Raw genomic sequence first — 17,247 nt, forward strand, 5'->3', positions numbered from 1 at the left:
CGTGTGTCCATGGCTGTATTCAGTTGTCATCTTTCTGTAAACCTTTTTAAATGCAGTGTTACCTCAGCTTATTTTTATTGTTCTTGACTTCTCATAGGAAAGAGTAAGGGCATCATGTCAGAAGACATATGACTAAGGCGGCATCCACAAAGGCCTACCTTGTGAAGCCGTTGCATTGATTTTCTAATTAACAAGAAATTTGTTGAAAATATTTTGAGCTCATGCACATACCTTCTTCCTCATGGAAATTTTACCACTAGTGTTAGCACCACTCATGCATTTTATTAGCCAGACAATTTCTATTTGTTAGTATGTTTTTGATAGTAAGGAAGAACTTTTTGTTTGACCAGTATAAATCCATAGGCTTCTGTTTTATTTGGTTATGATCCATTACAGTTTTGTTATTTGATGCTAAAGCTGTCTTATTTTTAACCACTTCAAGTACATAATAAAACTTTAAAACAGGGGGCTGGAGAGATGGCTCAGAGGTTAAGAGCACTGACTGCTCTTCCAGAGGACCTGAGTTCAATTCCCAGGAACCCGTCACACGGTGACTCACAACCATCTGTAATGAGATCTGGTGCCCTCTTATGTGCAGACATACATGGAGGCAGGATGTTGTATTCATAATAAATAAATAAATCTTTGGAAAAAAACAACAACTTCAAAACAGAATTGGAACTTCGTGTTTAATACACTTTTACACTTTTTTCTGTCCTACTCGCTTAATATTTTTTTTAAGATTTAAAACATGAATGCTTTGCCTGTATGCATGTATGTGCACTGCATGCATGTCTGTTGCCTGCAGAGGTCAGAGGAGAGTGCTGGATCCGTAGACCTGGCATTATGGTGGTTGTGAACTACCATGCCAACTTGGGTTCTCTGCAAGAGCAATAAGTACTCTTAACCAGCAAGACACCTCTCTACTCTCCCTCTGTCTGTTCTCTTTATTTAAAAGGAGGATGGTGCTCTCCATAATGTTTTTAGATTAAAAATAAACCCCAAGCCCAAACTAAGACACTGCTGTAGATAATCCTATAAATTACTTGCTTCAGAATCTGCTGAAAATATTTTTTGAAATCATTTGGTCAGACAGCTAGTCATAAAAACTTTTAATATGTAGATAATTTGGGCATCTTAACAAAAACCAGTAGTGTAAAATTCCCTTTCAAAGTCTTTAAGGGGGCCCCTCTCATTTACTCTTACTCCTGTGTGTTTCTGTGGCTCAGGAAACAGCTTGCATGGCCACACAGGCTAGCCAAGGGCACATTACTGCCAACTCTGCTGGTTAAGCCAGCCTGGTACACGACACAGTATTACACTCCTGTTTGTGATGGCTGCTTTGTGCATATGATTGATAACATTAAAAATTATTGCTGCAATTTTAATTTGATTAAGATCTGGGCTGATAAGCAGTCTCCATTAGCTTTGTGGGGTGACATGTCTTCTGTCTGAACTAAGTGACATTGGTCTTTGGGTGTCTCTCAGAAGGACTTAGCCACTTGAATGGTCTAGCCTCAGTTCACTGACTCTTTAATGATATAGCAAGGACTTTGCTGAAGAGAGAGTGATTTTCCTTGCCATTCTCTGTTTAGTTTTCAAGAGGAAAGATGAATAGAATTTATCAAACTGATAAATTCAAATTAGAAAGGAAATTGGGAATGTTGCTAGCTAGCCCTTTCCCCTGAGTTTGCCCTGTAGCGTTATTCACACACAGCCAAGTGAACTTGGAATCATCCATGAGATGGAGCTTTGGGACTGGTTGTGTTTGGGAGGTTTTCTTTTTCTTTTGATTGGTATTTGAAGATGCAAAGGTAATTATGTTTTAGATGTCTATGATGTGTGCCGAGACAGTTGAGAGGGTTGTGCGCAGGGAACTGCACTGCTCAGCTGCCCTGGAGTTGTGTGTCCACTGTTCTCAGACCATTTCTGAGTCCATAACTTAACCTGACACATCTTGACTCAAAACCTACTCAGTTCTATTTAGCTGATGCTGCTTCTGCCTGTACTCTTTGCCTGGAAATGTGAAGTACATTGAAGAGTCACCCATAACTGTGGCCTCTCCTTAGAAATCCTAACACCCTAGTTGTTAATTCTGTGTGTGTGCTCTGCTCTGGAAGAGACAATGGACTGTGTAGCCCTGGCCCCCTGTGTAGGTGCTCCAAGGCTGTTCCCAGGATCAGTTGTTGGTTCATCATTAATCTCCATTTAAATATAGTTTCAGGTATTAATATGGACCATTTTAGATGCTTTCCTCTGTGAAATCACAGTCTGTTTTTAAAACAAGTAAAAAAATACTTAAATGTATATGTATGTGATTCATATGTTTGTGAGTGAGAACAATGACTTTCTTTTTAAATGAAGTTTGCTGCACAAAGGGAAAATTCAGATGTAACACAAGATGAAGAGAAGATTCTGACTCAGAAATGCATGCCATAGATGTCTGTCTAATCATCAGGGTTAGTGCAAGCTGACATCTGAGCTTCCCAGGTTTGAGAGCAAAAGCAGACACTTTAATGATGTGACCATCGTGCGAGCTTTAAAGAGAGAGAGATTAGTAGTGAACATTTGTTTTTAGAAACAGTCAACAAATGACTTGTTTCAAATGGCACTGTATGCCATCCCTCATTAGTAACCAGGGGCCTTGTATGTGAACGCTAAGGACTGATGGTGAGAACTGAAAAGCACCTTACTTTTCTCTAGCCAGAATTACTGTTAAGCACTGTATCTTGATGCAAGATTTAAGCTATTGGGCAGCATTGAGCAGGAATGAGAGATACTGAGAGTTCAACCTGCACAGAATACAGTCACTCTGTGCACCATTGGCATCAAGAGGAATTTGCCTGTGTTACACACCACCAATATTTTAAAGATAATTTCAGGTGGGTAGCATCTACCTTTCTCTCTCCCAGTCAGAGTATATTGTCCATTCTTGCAAATAAAATAATGGTCCCAAGTACTAGTTTAACCAAACTTCAGTAGTTTTAAGTGAAATTTAGATAAACGAGATTGGATTATGTGATGGGATAAGGTCCTTAGTATCTAAAGGCATCTGACAGCCTGCTTATCTTTTACAGTGAACTGTGACTGTTTTAATGCATGCATTTAGAAGCTTGAACAGCCAGTTAGACTAAAGCTAAAGCACACAGTTAGAGTTAGAGTCAGGCTCTCAGTTACAGACTCATAAGACTTCACAACACGCTCTTTTTTGCCTGGACACTACAGTCGTTGAAAATGAGACATCGTTGTTAGTGAGCAAGCATTGGTGTAGTATGGGGTTACTACACTCACATGCTTGGATGTTACAAGTTCATAATAGAACTTAATGATCCTCCTGTCCACACATCATGGAACAGTCAAAGATGTGCCTACATGTACATACAGCATAGTGTGTAGTCGTTATTCAGACTCTGCAGAGGTCGCTGTGCTGCTGCTGCTCCCTTGTAATTGCTGCTCTTCTCAGTACCTCACGTCTCCAGGCCTTCACCATCAGGTCTGGACATGTGACTTATCTATACATATATATTCCCAAATATAACCTGTTCAGTCAGTGTAATGTTACCTACATGTATGCTTTCAGGGCTGACCATTTGGCACAGGGTAGCCAGTTGGTGTGCTTCACCTTGGTGGGGACTCCCCTCCTGCCCCCGGCTTTTTTCAGTTGCCCGCAGTTCTTTGTGTAGGATTGGGGCCTGGTGGGCACCTCCTACCCCGCCTCCAGTTTTGCAAGTTCATTGTTTTCCCCTTCTTCAGCTCACATCTGGACGGCCATGCTGATGAGACTTTAACCAGTACAGCTTCTGATGTTACTAGGGGATAGAATCAATCTCACAGCAAAGTCCCTGATCCTCTGGCTCTTTAGAGCCTCTCTGCCCCCTTTCCCACCATGTCCCAGAACTTTAGATGTGTTGTAGATGTGTCTGTTGGGCCTGGACTCCACAGCTACACACTGATTCTGTCTGTTACCAAGAGAAGTTTCTTGATGAGGGGTGAAGACTACACTTATCTGTGGGTATAGGACACATGTTTAGAGATTGTTGTTAGGGATTCTGTTGGTTTAGTAAATTATGGTGATATCACTAGCACTGACCTTTGAGGGAGGGGGCAGTAAAGTTGAGTTGAGAAGCCCATATGTCACTTAAGACCAGAAACCTCATGAGCAATGGTGTGGTCCCATGTGTCTTCCTTTCCTTGTTCAGAACATTCTGATCGGAACACTCATTTCCCTGGCCTAGACTGCAGACAGTAGAACTTCTGTCCCCATCTGTGGGTCTGTGATACGAGCATCAGTGACAAACCACTGTTGTTAGGAAACTCCTGTATTTTAAGTCATTTGTTAAGTTAGCTTAGACTGACTGCTGTAAGAACCTTGGGGTTCTTAGACATTCAAAACCTAAATGACTTTTTTGGTACTTGGTACTGGTCATTGGGAGCTTGGGTCCTAGAACACTGACTAGGAGTGGTGAGGGAATGAGGAAAGGACAGACACAGGGAAGATGGGATCAGGTGGGATGTACCACCTGTGACAGAGGGTATTCCTGCCAGCACTGGAACCTCAGTGTTGTGTGTATTAGATTCAGCACATGGGGAGGGAGGTTAGCTGATCCTTGTAGGAGTCTCTGTAGAAAGCAGGCCTGGGCTGAAAACACTGGCTGCTTGTCCATATACACCCCTACTTCAGCCAGAAGACTTTTCTCACTTCATGCTTGGCCCACCTTCCCCTCATAGTGATTTTTCTCAGGTAAGAAGATCACCGAGACAGCAAGTTCAGTGCTTTACCTGAGGACACATAGCTTTGGAGAGGAAGAACTAGGCTTTGAACTCTTGCCTCCACATTCCTAAATACCATTTCAGGGCAGAGAGATGTAAAATAATTGTATACCAGTTTTTTTTTTTAAACGAGACAGGGTTTCTCTGTATTGTTTTGGAGCTGTTGGTCCAGCCAGGCCTCGAACTCACAGAGATCCGCCTGCCTCTGCCTCCCGAGTGCTGGGATTAAAGGCGTGTGCCGCCAACACCCGGCTGTACACCAGTTTTCTTCACCACTTTAAGTATGGACTGTTCAGCTGAAAAAAATTCACATTTTCTGTGGGGACACCAGACCTTGAGCAGAAACCCACTTCCCCTTCGGCCTGGGAGCAGGCAGCTGTGGGATAATGTTTACTGAAAACAATTCAGTGCTATAAAGCTCTTGATAGGGCTCAGATAAGGGCTTGCTCACTGAAATACCATGACTTTGACCCCCCCTACGGCTAGATGCTTCTTCCTGTCCCCCCTGCTGTGTCTCCCCGATTTTGGGGGATTCTGGGGCCGGAGATTAAACCACCAGCCAGGAGGGTGAGAAGTCTGGAAAGAATTGTATGTAGATGGAAGGCAGAAGTCCTTAAAAAGGGGAAGTGTTTTTTCTTGGAGAGCCTTCTCTCTCCTAAGCTGACTTGGAATCTCCTCCTAAGCTGACTTGGGAAGCCTAAAGTTTTTCTTAAAGCAACCGACCGGTCTCTGTGTCATCTATCCCGACCACCTTGCTACATTCTCGGATGCAGGCCGCACAGCAGGTGCGACAATTTTCTTTTTCTGTGCTACTGTCTCTCTGTAACTACAATGGAACTCTTTCTTACTAGATACTTGCTGGGATTATGAATTTCATAGACTATGTATTTTGCCACCTTGGTATCACTAGTAAAACACAGTTATCCCTGGTACTGTGAAAATCATGGTAGCTTTCTTTTAAACAAACCCCAGTAACCTATATAGTCATAATAAAAGATAAAACTGTCCCTCACTTTCTAAATAAGAGCATGGGGAAAATTGTTAGCAAACATAACATTTCGTCCTTTAAAGTAGTTTCTTTCAGTTTAAAACAGAATTGGCCTATTTATTTCTGGAAAAAAGCTTGTTCTTAGGTATACCATGCTTGGTCATGTTTGAATAGTAATTTGTGCTGAACTTTTCACAAGTTTGGGTGGCAGTGCATGTCAGAAGTACCCACCACTTCATGGGAAGTAGATGAGAATGCTGGCCCCAGTGGGATGGAGAAGACTGAAGATGTGTCTTGTGGCACTGGTGTAGAAGAGGGACTGAGAATGGAGATCTTCAAGTCAAGACCCACATCTTAGAGAGAGGGATGAAGGGTAAAGAGGAGGCACTAGTGAACAGATACTGGATACCTGCAGATACCTGTTACTACCACCACCTCCCTCTCCAGAGAAGGGGACATACCCATGGAGATTACTTTGTTAGTTCTCCTGTCACTTGTACATGGTCAAATGAAGGAAGGGCTAAGCTAAATGTGGTGGCATGTCTAATTCCAGCATTTGGGAGGCTAAAGCAAGACAAATGATGCTGAGTTCAAGACTGTATTTTGGGTTCTAGAGCCTGGGCTACAGAGTAAGACCTTGTCTTAAGCAAACAAAATAAAGTTCTATCAGAATGAAGGCTAACAATACAGTTATAAAAACTGATATGCAGAGAGGACTAACCTCTCATTTCTAACTTATTCCCAAATGCTTTCCTAATTCTTTTTGGAGCACTTTTTGTGGTACATTTGAAGCCTTAGGCTTGGGCTGACAAAAACCTTTGGGGCTCCAACCTCTGCAGCTGTTAGGTCATCCTGCACTTGTGCCATTTCAATTGCTAATGATGATGTCAACTAGTGGATTAAGGAAGAAAACAAATGAATAATTTATTTGGAGGGGATGTTGGTCCTGAGGATGGAACTCAGGGCATTGCATATGAAGGCAAGTGCTGTACACTGAGCCACATCCTCAGTACTAAACAAAAGTCTCAAAACACAGCAGTTTAAGATTTTACCTTGACTGTTTACCATTTCTACTAACTTTCCTACTTTACCCTTTGGTGTGTTGTTGAGCTGTATGTAAGTATCCATATATTATTACTTTGTTGAAACCAAGTTAATGTCCTAATAGTCAAAACTTGTATTTTCAATGCCTACAAAAATTTTGGTACATACTTTTCTTAAACCAAGAGGTAAGTGTATCTCTGGTGTATGTTACAATAATACCAATGGACTGTAATGTCATGTTAATTTATGCCTTGTAAATGAGAAGCTGTATAGTCTATACAGTAAATGCCTGTGTAAGGAGCAGATTTTCCTGCAGACACTTGTGGTAGTTCACATCTCCTGCCTCGATGTGAACTCTCCTGCCTAGATGGGAACAATTTCTGGCATGTATAATTTCAGTGATTAATCCAGATTATAAAATCACTTGAACAAACTCTGTCAGCCTCTTATATTGTTGACTGTTTTTGAAAACAGCGTTTGAGGACTGGTTTTGAGAGCAAATCTAATGCTATCTCTGTTCTCCAATGCAAGTTTGCAGCTTCGTGTTTGAATTTGAGCACACAGGAGGCAGCTTTAGAGAACTTTGGGGTTCTGTCAGGACCAGTTACCCATACTGAGTACTTGGGAATACTTTTTTGAGGATTTTTTTGAGTGGGGGTTGGGCAGGAATAGTTTGTAAAGCTAGACATCTGCTTATTGACAGGGATGCTTAATGTTTGTACTGTGGAAGCATTCTTGCTTCCTATAAATAAATTTTATAAGCAATTTAAAATCCATTAGTGTCTTAGAAAACTAATATTCTTTAACTTGTATTCACCAGAATCCAGTAAGTTAAACTCAACAAATCTAGGTTGTTTATTATATGTCAGGCAATGTGCTACGGGCTGGGTCTCCAGTGCTTGAGACGTCCATTTATCTAGCATTTGTCTAAGTGCCTTCTGCACATGGCTAAAACCTTTACATTCGGTTGCACTGAGTTTGTAACCAGGGGCTTGTGGAGGCTAGATAAGACTACACCTTGAGCTATATTACCATCCTCCACAGGGGATCTGAGGACTCCAAGGAAGTAGTGCTTGTGTGGAGTGCTAAAGATAAGTGGGGGGTGCCAGTATGGATGCCTGGGTTAGGTTTCCATCATGCCATGTGGAGAAAGCTTAGAGTGTTGAGAAAACCAAAGCCAGAGGAAAGGCAGGGATAGGTGAGGATATCTATAGCTTGAGATGGAAAGGTGGCCAGAAGCCATTTTCCCTCACATTTTATATTCTTTTTGTGTGCCAAGTGAGATGTGTTAGTGGGGGCATGCTTATGCCACTGGGTTTGTATGGCGCAGTACATGTGTGGAGGCCAGAGGAAACTTTTAGGAGCCAGTTCTCTCCTTTCACGGGGAACTCTGGGAATCAGGCTCCTCTGATCACCAGACTTTCCTGGCAATGCTTTACCTGCGAGCCAGCTCATCTGCCCCACAAGTGTTCTCTTGAGGGGACGTTCCACTTTTTAGCCATGTTTAGATTTGAATGTAGAGGCAAGAGGGGTGGAGAGGGGCATTCAAGCGTTTAGGTACAGAAATGACATCAAAATTTGGGCTTTAATGGGAGTTTTTATTTCTTTGTTTCTCACAAGTATTCTGATTGTTTTGTGGAGAATGGGTTACAGTGAGCCCAGAGAGGACACAAAGATCTCTGCTAAGTTGAGCTGATGGAATCTGGCAGGTGAGATATTGGGACAGAATAGAGACGTACATGTGGTCAAGAGTGTTAGCAGTTGTGAATGACGAGGCCTTGAGAAGGAGAGTTCTGTGTTCAGCCTCTAGGTGAATGCTGTTGCTAGTTCCATGAGACCATAGGAAGAAGAGAAAACAGTTAATTTTAGTTCTCGAGAAAGTGCACAGATAGGACCTGCTGTGTCCTATGTGACTTGGTCTGGAAACAGGGCAGGCACAGTGTGGGAATGAAGACGTGAGAGTGTAAGGTGATCAGACAAGCATACAGAAAGTGGGAATGAAGTGGGCTATGCTTCCTCTAACAGAGGGCAGTTGCTGCGTGTCCTGGATGCTCAGAACCCAGTGTTTTGTTAAGTGCAGCATAAAGAGGAGGGGTTGTCTGGTCTGCATAGTGGTCTCTGTAGGGAAGCACTCTCAAGTTGCAGGTACCTGGGAAGAAGAAAGAAGCTGCACTTGCTAGTTTTCACACATAAAAGTCAATCTTTTTAGACCAGAGGAAGGCTTTGCCATTTCTTTGGATCTAAGGCAGTGAACTTTTAGACATGGCTGTGTCTATGTCAAAAATACATATTCATGCAATACTTGATCTGCTCCCCACAAAGACCACAGGAGTTGTTTATCAATATCAGTCTGCCTGCCTGCCTGCTTCTGTCCCTTAGTTCCTCTCTGGGTGTGGTTGTGTAGGATGTGTTTAACCCTTCTAGAAGCTTGCAGAAAGCAAAACAGCTTTGTTTAGTCTGTTCTGAGGTTCACAGCCTCTGTAGGAAACAGAGAAATTAATCAGCATAAGAAGGTAAGAATCTGGCCCAGAATTTCCCTCTTCATCATTAACAAAGTCATAAGAGATTATTCGTGGAAGGCACTTAAATGAGCCCAGCCTCAGTAAAATCTGTTTTCTCTTTAAATTAAGTAGGATACAAGGTGGCTACATTGCAAGGTTTTATAACTATTGTTTTTAACTCTCGGTTCTGTAGACCAGGCTGACTTCGAACTCACAGAGATCCACCTGCCTCTGCCTCCTGAGTGCTGGGACAAAAGCTGTGCACCACCAACACTGGGCGGTTTTATACCTTTTTAAAGTAAGACACCCAAGTTGGTAGTGCATGAGGGCTCTAGCCTCCGATAGAAACTGGGAAGATGGGAGGAAGCTCAGAACTCTGCTCTATTAAAGGAAGTTTTTATGCAGTGCTTTGCATGAACCAAACTTCTGAGATACAGGAAATGAATTTTATTTGTAAGTGAGTTGAGACAAAACTCTTGGCAGCATTCTGTTATTTTCTTTAATTAACTGCTTGAAACATGAAATACTTTATGTTATGAAATAACCACAAAATAACTTCCAGTGGGAATAGTAAGATGCGGTCTGTGCTGAAGGGAAGTTAAGGTTTGAAGACAGGAGAGGAAATGTGGGAATGTGCAGAACCCCTCCTGTAAGCACTGCATTTCTGGTTTCTCTAGTGGTACTGCTGTCGAGGGTGAGCCCGGTCCAAGACCCAGCTCCAGCACTTACTCGCAGCTAGCTGTCCATCCCCACCATGTCCCATGTATTAGGAGAATGAATGTAACCACCTCTGTTTTAGAGTCTACAGTGATGATGTAGAAGCCTTGTAACAGCAAGCCAGATTATCTCACTGAGTAACTTGGAATGATGTAGTGAGTTTCTCAACTCTGTTGATGATGGAAATAGAGATTCATGGTCTTTGCACATTCATGTGTAGAAATGCTAACCCAAAAGAAACTAGGAGTGCCTATAAAGGCACACTGAATTGTTAGTGGTTCACAGTAATAACTGATAGGTATTTTAAATGTGACCCAATAGTGGCATGTTGTTTTAGATTTATTTCTTGTGTATGGGTATTTTGCCTGTGTGTATATTTGTGCACCATGTGTGTACCTGGTGCCTGCTAAAGCCAGTAGAGAGTGTTGTATCTCATGGAACCATAGTTACAGATGTTTGTGAGCCTTTGGAATTGTAACAAATGCTTTTAAGTGCTCAGCTATTTCTCCAGTCCTAGCTTTTTTGAATGGAGTTTCTCTCCATTCAAGTTCATGTTGGGGCTGTTGAGCTTCAGGTTCTTGAACACTGCTGAAGACTGATGTTGCCCTGAGACATGTCCTGGGACTAGAGATGTAGCTCAGCTGGTAGAGTCCCTGTCTAGTGTGCACAGGACCTTTAGTGTGTTCCCAGCACCACAGAAGTGGAATCGAGAGCACTTAACCTATTCAGCAACCCATAAAGGTAGTAGATTCGGTGAGTAAGCAGTGAAAAACGTCAAAAAGAAAGTCCCTCCTAAGATTTCTGAGCCCAGACCCTTATATGGTTATTCACAGAACACACTTTTGGGATTTTGGAGCAAGGTTCTGCCATCATCTGTATTCAACTAGTTTCCCTTTTAAAGACAACTCTTGGCCTGCTACTCAACATTAGTGGAAACTGAATATTTGACAGTGGGCCACTACGTTACCATGCAACCTGAGCTGCCCAACTCGTGATGAGGGAAAAGGCAAAGGGAAGTGATGAGGTAGGAAAGGGGAGAATCTCAATTGACTGTCCACTTAGGTAGTTGACATTCCTCAAGCCCCATTTTTTGTCTTGTGACCCCGTAAGCCGTGAAAGACTGATGGGTCTAACCATGATTCTCGTCTTTTTTTTTTTTTTTAAGTTACATGATTGTAAACTCACAAGAAGCAGTGTCTTGCAGCTATTTTATTTAAGCTCAGTTTACTTAGTTGACTAAAAAGCCATCTTTTAAAAGAATTATATAAAAAGATCATTAAAAAATAATTTTAATGATGTTTTGACCTAGGCCTAAAATGGGGCAGGAGGCACAGTTTTGCTGAGACTTCTGTCATCGTACATCTATGTCCAAGGGTTTGTTCAGGTTCCCTCCTCCATCCTCCCATCAAAGCTTGTGTATAACTTGCATTATGTGCAAATTTAGTGTTTCCTTTTGAACTTTGGATTTTCTCAGCAATTACTCAACAGAGTATTTCTGTCATGCTGATAAATGACAGAAAAGTACCATGCTTCTTATACATGGGTGTGGTGGGCTGTGGGGACTCACAGGGTGCTGTGCTGTGAGAATCTACGTCATATATCAACCTTTAAAAACGAGCCTCCTTCCTTCCCAGCTGATCTCCTGCCACATGCTCTCCCTGCTTAGAGAATACACCGTTGACAGTACAGTAAAGCATGGGTAGTTACTCCTGATTATTTCTCATGTACTGCAGTGGATTTGTATTGGAGATTTCTGTTTTTCCCATTTACTTCAGAATTTTAGAAAAACAAGTGAACCATACTTTTAGTCCCTGATTAGATGTAGCAGCAGTCTGTGGACCTTTCATTCTCACTGCCTTCACACAGAACTCTAGGAGGCAGTCTCTGACCTCAATTGACTTTTCCTTCCCTTTTTGCCTTTTTCTGCCCCTTCCCTTTTGGAGTGGACTTCTGGGCTTGTTGAGTCCCTTGCTCCAGCCCTGCTTTCTCTTGGCATTTGGGAGAAAGTAGGTGCTGGATGAAATGAATGAGCAAAGTGATGCTTTGAGCAGGCATGGAGCCAGCAGGGAGAACTGATGCTTAACCAGTGGGGCGGGGCTTGTGCTGCAGTGAGCTGGTGTCTTGAGGAATTGAGGAATGCACCAGACTCCATTTCAATGTACTAGATTCTATTTCATGCGTTTGAGGCCTTATAACATTCTCAGTTGTGTGGTAGGCACACAGTTGTGGAAAAGGCACAGTAATCTTTGACATAGCAGGGGGCTACAAATGAGATAGTATAAATTTTTTTATACTTTATGTTATAAAATATAAGGAACAATATTTTATTCTACCTATATCACTTTTTTGATAAATGCTATACAATAATATTGAGATAAATAATCATTTTGGAAATGTCAAAACATTGAATAAGAGAAGTGACTAGGAGAAATAAAAGAAACCGTACTGGAAATGGGTGGGGCATGACTGGTCTGGGCCTGTGCTTTCCGTCTACCCTGTGCTGTGTCTTCAGCTCAAATTGTTCTGCTCTGCACTTGCTGTTAACTGCTTACAGATTAAGTAGTGTGCAGACATACTCATTGTGTCGTAAATGCTAGCTGTTATGCTAAGAATAAGTTAAGATGCAGTAGTCCTGATAAGGTTAAATACCGGATAGCTGTGGCTTCTCTCCTTCCAAGGTAAGACCACGTGGAATTCTGAAGGTCATGTCTTCAAATTGATAAATGCAGTCTATACTTCATACAAGAGTTAGCTACTTACATGAACATATACAGAGAATAGTGTAACAATTACATTTGTATACCCATCTCAACTGAAAAAAATCAAAGAGATCACTAATTAGAAAACTACCCTCCTTGTGTATTTGTGTCTGTTGTAAACTGAATGGAACCCATTTCCTTTGCTCTTATGTTATTTCTTTTATATTTATCTTCATTACTGATAGCATACATGCACTCACCAATTCCTGCCATTTTAAATGGGTTTTCTGGGTTTTGCGTTGTTTTCTGTACTGCCATCTTCCTTCTGCTCTCACCTGTTAGTGTCAGTCACTTTCATGCTTTTTTCCTCCTTTCTACTGATTACTCTTGAAATGCTATCATGCATCTTTTGGTTTTCAAAGCTCAGTATTGAAATAAGTGCCTACTGTCATCTTAACAAGAAATTAAAGTCACTCTCTACAAATCGTGCATTTGGTTATATTTTTGTTTTTTTAATTGATAATTTACTTCTATGCTTTTCTTTTACTTACCCACATTTAGTCTTTGTTGCTGGTGGACGTAACTTTGATACTAACATAAATGTTTCTAGTGACTACTTTGTAAGTTCCTCAATTAAACCAGCTTTCTTACCTTCTTTTCTCTTTAGATTTTCAAAAGAAACAACCAGACGATGATTCCGCCCCAAGTACTAGTAACAGCCAATCAGATTTGTTTTCTGAAGAGACCACCAGTGACAACAGCAATACCTCCATAACCACGCCAACTCTTAGTCCCAGCCAGCAGTCGCTTCCGACAGAACTGAATGTAACGTCACCGAGTAAAGAGGAATGTAAGTCCCTAGACATAAGAGTCATAGAATAGCCCAGGAACTTTGCATGAGTGCTTAACCTTAGGTTCTGTTTAGTGCTCAGCAGATTCGAGAAGAAGTGTCAGGCATTCCATAGAATGTAAGGTCTTAGGAAATAGCCTTTTACAGAAGGACATGACGTTTTTGAACTCACCTGGAATCTGCTGGGAGTGTAAAAAAAAAAGTAATACTTTTTTTTGTTTGTTTGTTTGTTTCTTCGAGACAGGGTTTCTCTGTAGTGTTTCGGAGGCCATCGGTCCAGCCTGACCTCGAACTCACAGAGATCCGCCTGCCTCTGCCTCCCGAGTGCTGGGATTAAAGGCGTGCGCCACCACCGCCCGGCGAGTAATACATTTTTAAAAGATTTATTTGTGTGTCTGGGTACACTTGCCATGCTGCACCCAGAGGGCAGAGAACAGCATTCAGGAGTCCATTGTCTGCCTACACCAGGGTCCCAGGAGCAAAACTCAGGTACTGAAGCTTAGTACAAGTGCCTGGACCCACTGGGCTATCACAACATTCTCTGCTGTTTAAAGAACACTTTGTCTTTATTATCTTCCCTGAGCTTAATGTAATTTGTCCAAATGGAAGGAAGCCCAGAGACTCTGCTTTTTAAGTTGGTAGAGAATTCTAATGGATAGGAAGCATTTAGGACCCAGGGGCCTTAGCTTGAACTTTGCCTCTGCTAACTGGCCTTGACTAGTGTTTAACTTGGATAATAAAAACAGGCTTTGTGAAGAAAGTAGAAGATGCTTTCTTTTATTTTTGTTTAATATTTTGGTGGCTGTTGTATTGTGTGAGTACGTGCATACATGTAGAATGTGAGGACCCATGGAGCCGGCATGACTGTTCTGTCCTGTTAGATTGTGGGGCCTGGGGATTGGACCCATTTAGTTAAGCCTGTGAATGAGTGCCTCTATCTATTGAGCCATACCATTGGTCCTCTTGTTACTCTTTTGTTTGTGATATGTAGATACTGTTTAGCCTTTATAATGGTAGAACTATTTCTTTTGGGGCACAACTGTAACTCATAATATTTGTTCAAATTTAGAAAGATTTTATGACATAGCAGTTTTTGCCTCTCATGCTTTGCTTTGAAATTTAGTGTTTCAAGTTTAATGAATATTTAGAGATGTGGTAGATCAGGCTATCCAGTGTACTAATTTGGGGAGGGTTAGAAGGGAGCAAATATTTTATTAAATCCTTTCATGAGTTATATTGAGAATGTAAAACAAAGAAGATCTGTAGAGGATTTATTATTTAGCAGGAACATTGAATATATTTGTTACGTTAAATCAGAGGATGGCAAAAAGTAGTGATCACCCTGCGTCTCTCTCTCTGAACAATGGAAAACTACCTGGCCGTGTGTGCTTTCTCTGAGTTCTTTATTCTGTCCTGTTGGTCTGTGCCTGTACATGTGACTGGGGAGTGGGTGGTTTAGGGGTATATGGTACCTCCAGGTGTTCTTTTTGCTTACAGTTGCTTTGACTGTTGTGGATACTTTGTGAATTACTTATGAATTTTCTGGTTTTGTTTTCTATTTCTGTGAAGAAACAGATGCCATTAGTATTTTGGGAGAGATTGTGTGGCTATTTGAACAACGCTCTTCCAGCCCATGAATATGGGGTATCTTTCTCTGAGAGGAGGTGTCTTTTCTTTCTCTCTCCTTCCTCTGTGTATCTTCTTGAGTTTCCTTAATTGGTGTTTTATAACTTTCAATGTAGAGCTTATGCACATGCTTAGTTAAATTTATTTCTAGATCTTACATTGTTTTGTTTTGTAGCTATTGTGAGTAGATTGCTTTCTTTCTCAGCAAATTTCTTATTGATGCAGAATCACTACTGGTTTTTAAAAATTGATTTTGTATCATGAACATTTATTGAATTTATCAATTCTAATTGTTTGGATGAAGGCTTGAGGTCATGCCATCTAATTTTCCTCCCTCCTTTCTGGTTTGGATGGTCTGTCTTTCTCTTGCATAATGGCTTTGGCTAGAGCTTACAGGTCCATGGAGAGGTGGAAGTGGAGAGCCACCTTGTCTGTCTTCAGATCCCAGGGGAAGTGGTTTGACTTTTCTCCATTGGTTATATTGTTTGCTGGGCTGTGTGTTTGGTACACATGACCTTAATTGTATTGTGTAATTAATCAGAGCTTTTATTGTGGAAAATAATTTTTGTTGTTCTTTTCAGAGGCTCATTCTCTAACCCTATTGATCTGAAGCTAATGAAGCTCACAACAGTCCTCCATCAGTAAACCACCATGCCTAGTTAGGATGTTGAATTTTATTAACTATCTTTTCATTGTTTACTGTCCCTTGTTCTGCTAGCGTGATGTACAGACTCATTGACTTGCACATCTGGAACCTTCTGTACCCAGAGCTTGGGTCTTGGTTATGGTTCTGATGTGCTGTGGGTTGGGTTGGGGTTGCTAGTATTAAGAAGGTTTACTGTAACACGAATAACAAAAACCCAGAGTCAGATATTGGGGTTCAAGCTGAAAGATCAAGGAAGCAAAGCAGCCGGCCACTAGCTCTTTCCTCTACCTCAGGCTGAAAGGGCTGTACTATCCTCAGTGTGACTGGAGACTAAATTTCTGAGAGTGAATCCCGAATGCCCCACTCCTATCTTAAATACCTCTGGGATGAAAGGCATGGAATCACAAGTGCTGAGATCTCCTTTGTGTAGGCTGTTTCTCTTTTAGACAGGATCAATTTTGTGTAGCTCAGGTTGGCCTTGAGCTAACAGAGCTCTACCTGCCTTTGTCTCCCGAGTCCTGGAATTAAAGGTGTGTTCCACCACTGTCTGGCTTTAATGGCTGTGGCTAGCTTTGCATTTTGATCTCCAGTAGCTTTATTAAATCATAAGTAAGATCACCCCAGGTTACAGGTTATGTTCATGAGAACTCATAGCCATTACTTTTTGTGTATGTGCCCTTCTCTGGTTTTGGTGTTGAGGTAATATAATGTTATACAGGAGTTTGAGAGATTTCCTTCCTCTTTTAAGGTTTTGGAGTGTGTTAAGAATGTTTGGTGCTATGGTCTTTAGAGGTTTGGAGAAATTGAGCAGTGATGCTATCCAGTTCTTTTTTGTTGATAAATTTTGCTGGCTCATTGTTGGTTAACTTAGATTTTATTTTTTCCATGGTTTAATCTAGAATTTTATCCATCATTTTAGGTTTTTCAGATTGTGGGTGAATAGTTACTTGTAATGGCTCCTAGTAGTCCTTTGTATTTGTAGGTCATCATTTGTAATATGATGAGAGAGGCCAATGCAATAGGGAATATAATGTTTTTATTTACCAGAATAAGAACTTACACACAAAGGATTGAGGGTCAGAAGCGCGTCCCTCTTCCAAAGGAGAAGGAGAAGAAGAGAGAGTCCTTACTCATTCACTTCCTTTTATCTATCCTAAATTTCCTTATCCTCGCACCTAGGGCGGACAGCTTTATGGAGCTCATCCCTACAGTAATTTTTTTAAAAAGTCCTTTTATTGTCTCTGATTTTATTTGGTTATACTTTTCCCCCTTATTTTTAATATTGTTGATTTTTACTTTCTTGTGCTCCACCCCCCCCCCCTTAAGTTTGTTTCTGCTTTGGTTACTCCTCTCCTTAATAATTTCTGATTGGTTTGTTGCTTTTCTAGCTCCTTAAGTTATCTGGC

At 41.3% G+C, this 17,247-nt stretch overlaps 1 protein-coding gene across 2 annotated transcripts in view; it reads left to right on the forward strand.

Annotated features, from left to right (window-relative positions):
• Zfand3 (zinc finger AN1-type containing 3) overlaps nucleotides 1–17,247 on the forward strand; it is a 189,684-nt gene that overhangs the window by 118,792 nt on the left and 53,645 nt on the right. For both annotated transcript variants that reach the window (XM_040732437.1, XM_040732436.1), the window contains exon 3: nucleotides 13,387–13,569. In XM_040732437.1, coding sequence (XP_040588371.1) covers nucleotides 13,387–13,569 — 183 coding nt within the window. The remainder of the gene's footprint in view (nucleotides 1–13,386; nucleotides 13,570–17,247) is intronic.

Source organism: Mesocricetus auratus, unplaced genomic scaffold (assembly GCF_017639785.1).
Source record: "Mesocricetus auratus isolate SY011 unplaced genomic scaffold, BCM_Maur_2.0 Super-Scaffold_100027, whole genome shotgun sequence".
NCBI lineage: Eukaryota > Metazoa > Chordata > Mammalia > Rodentia > Cricetidae > Mesocricetus > Mesocricetus auratus.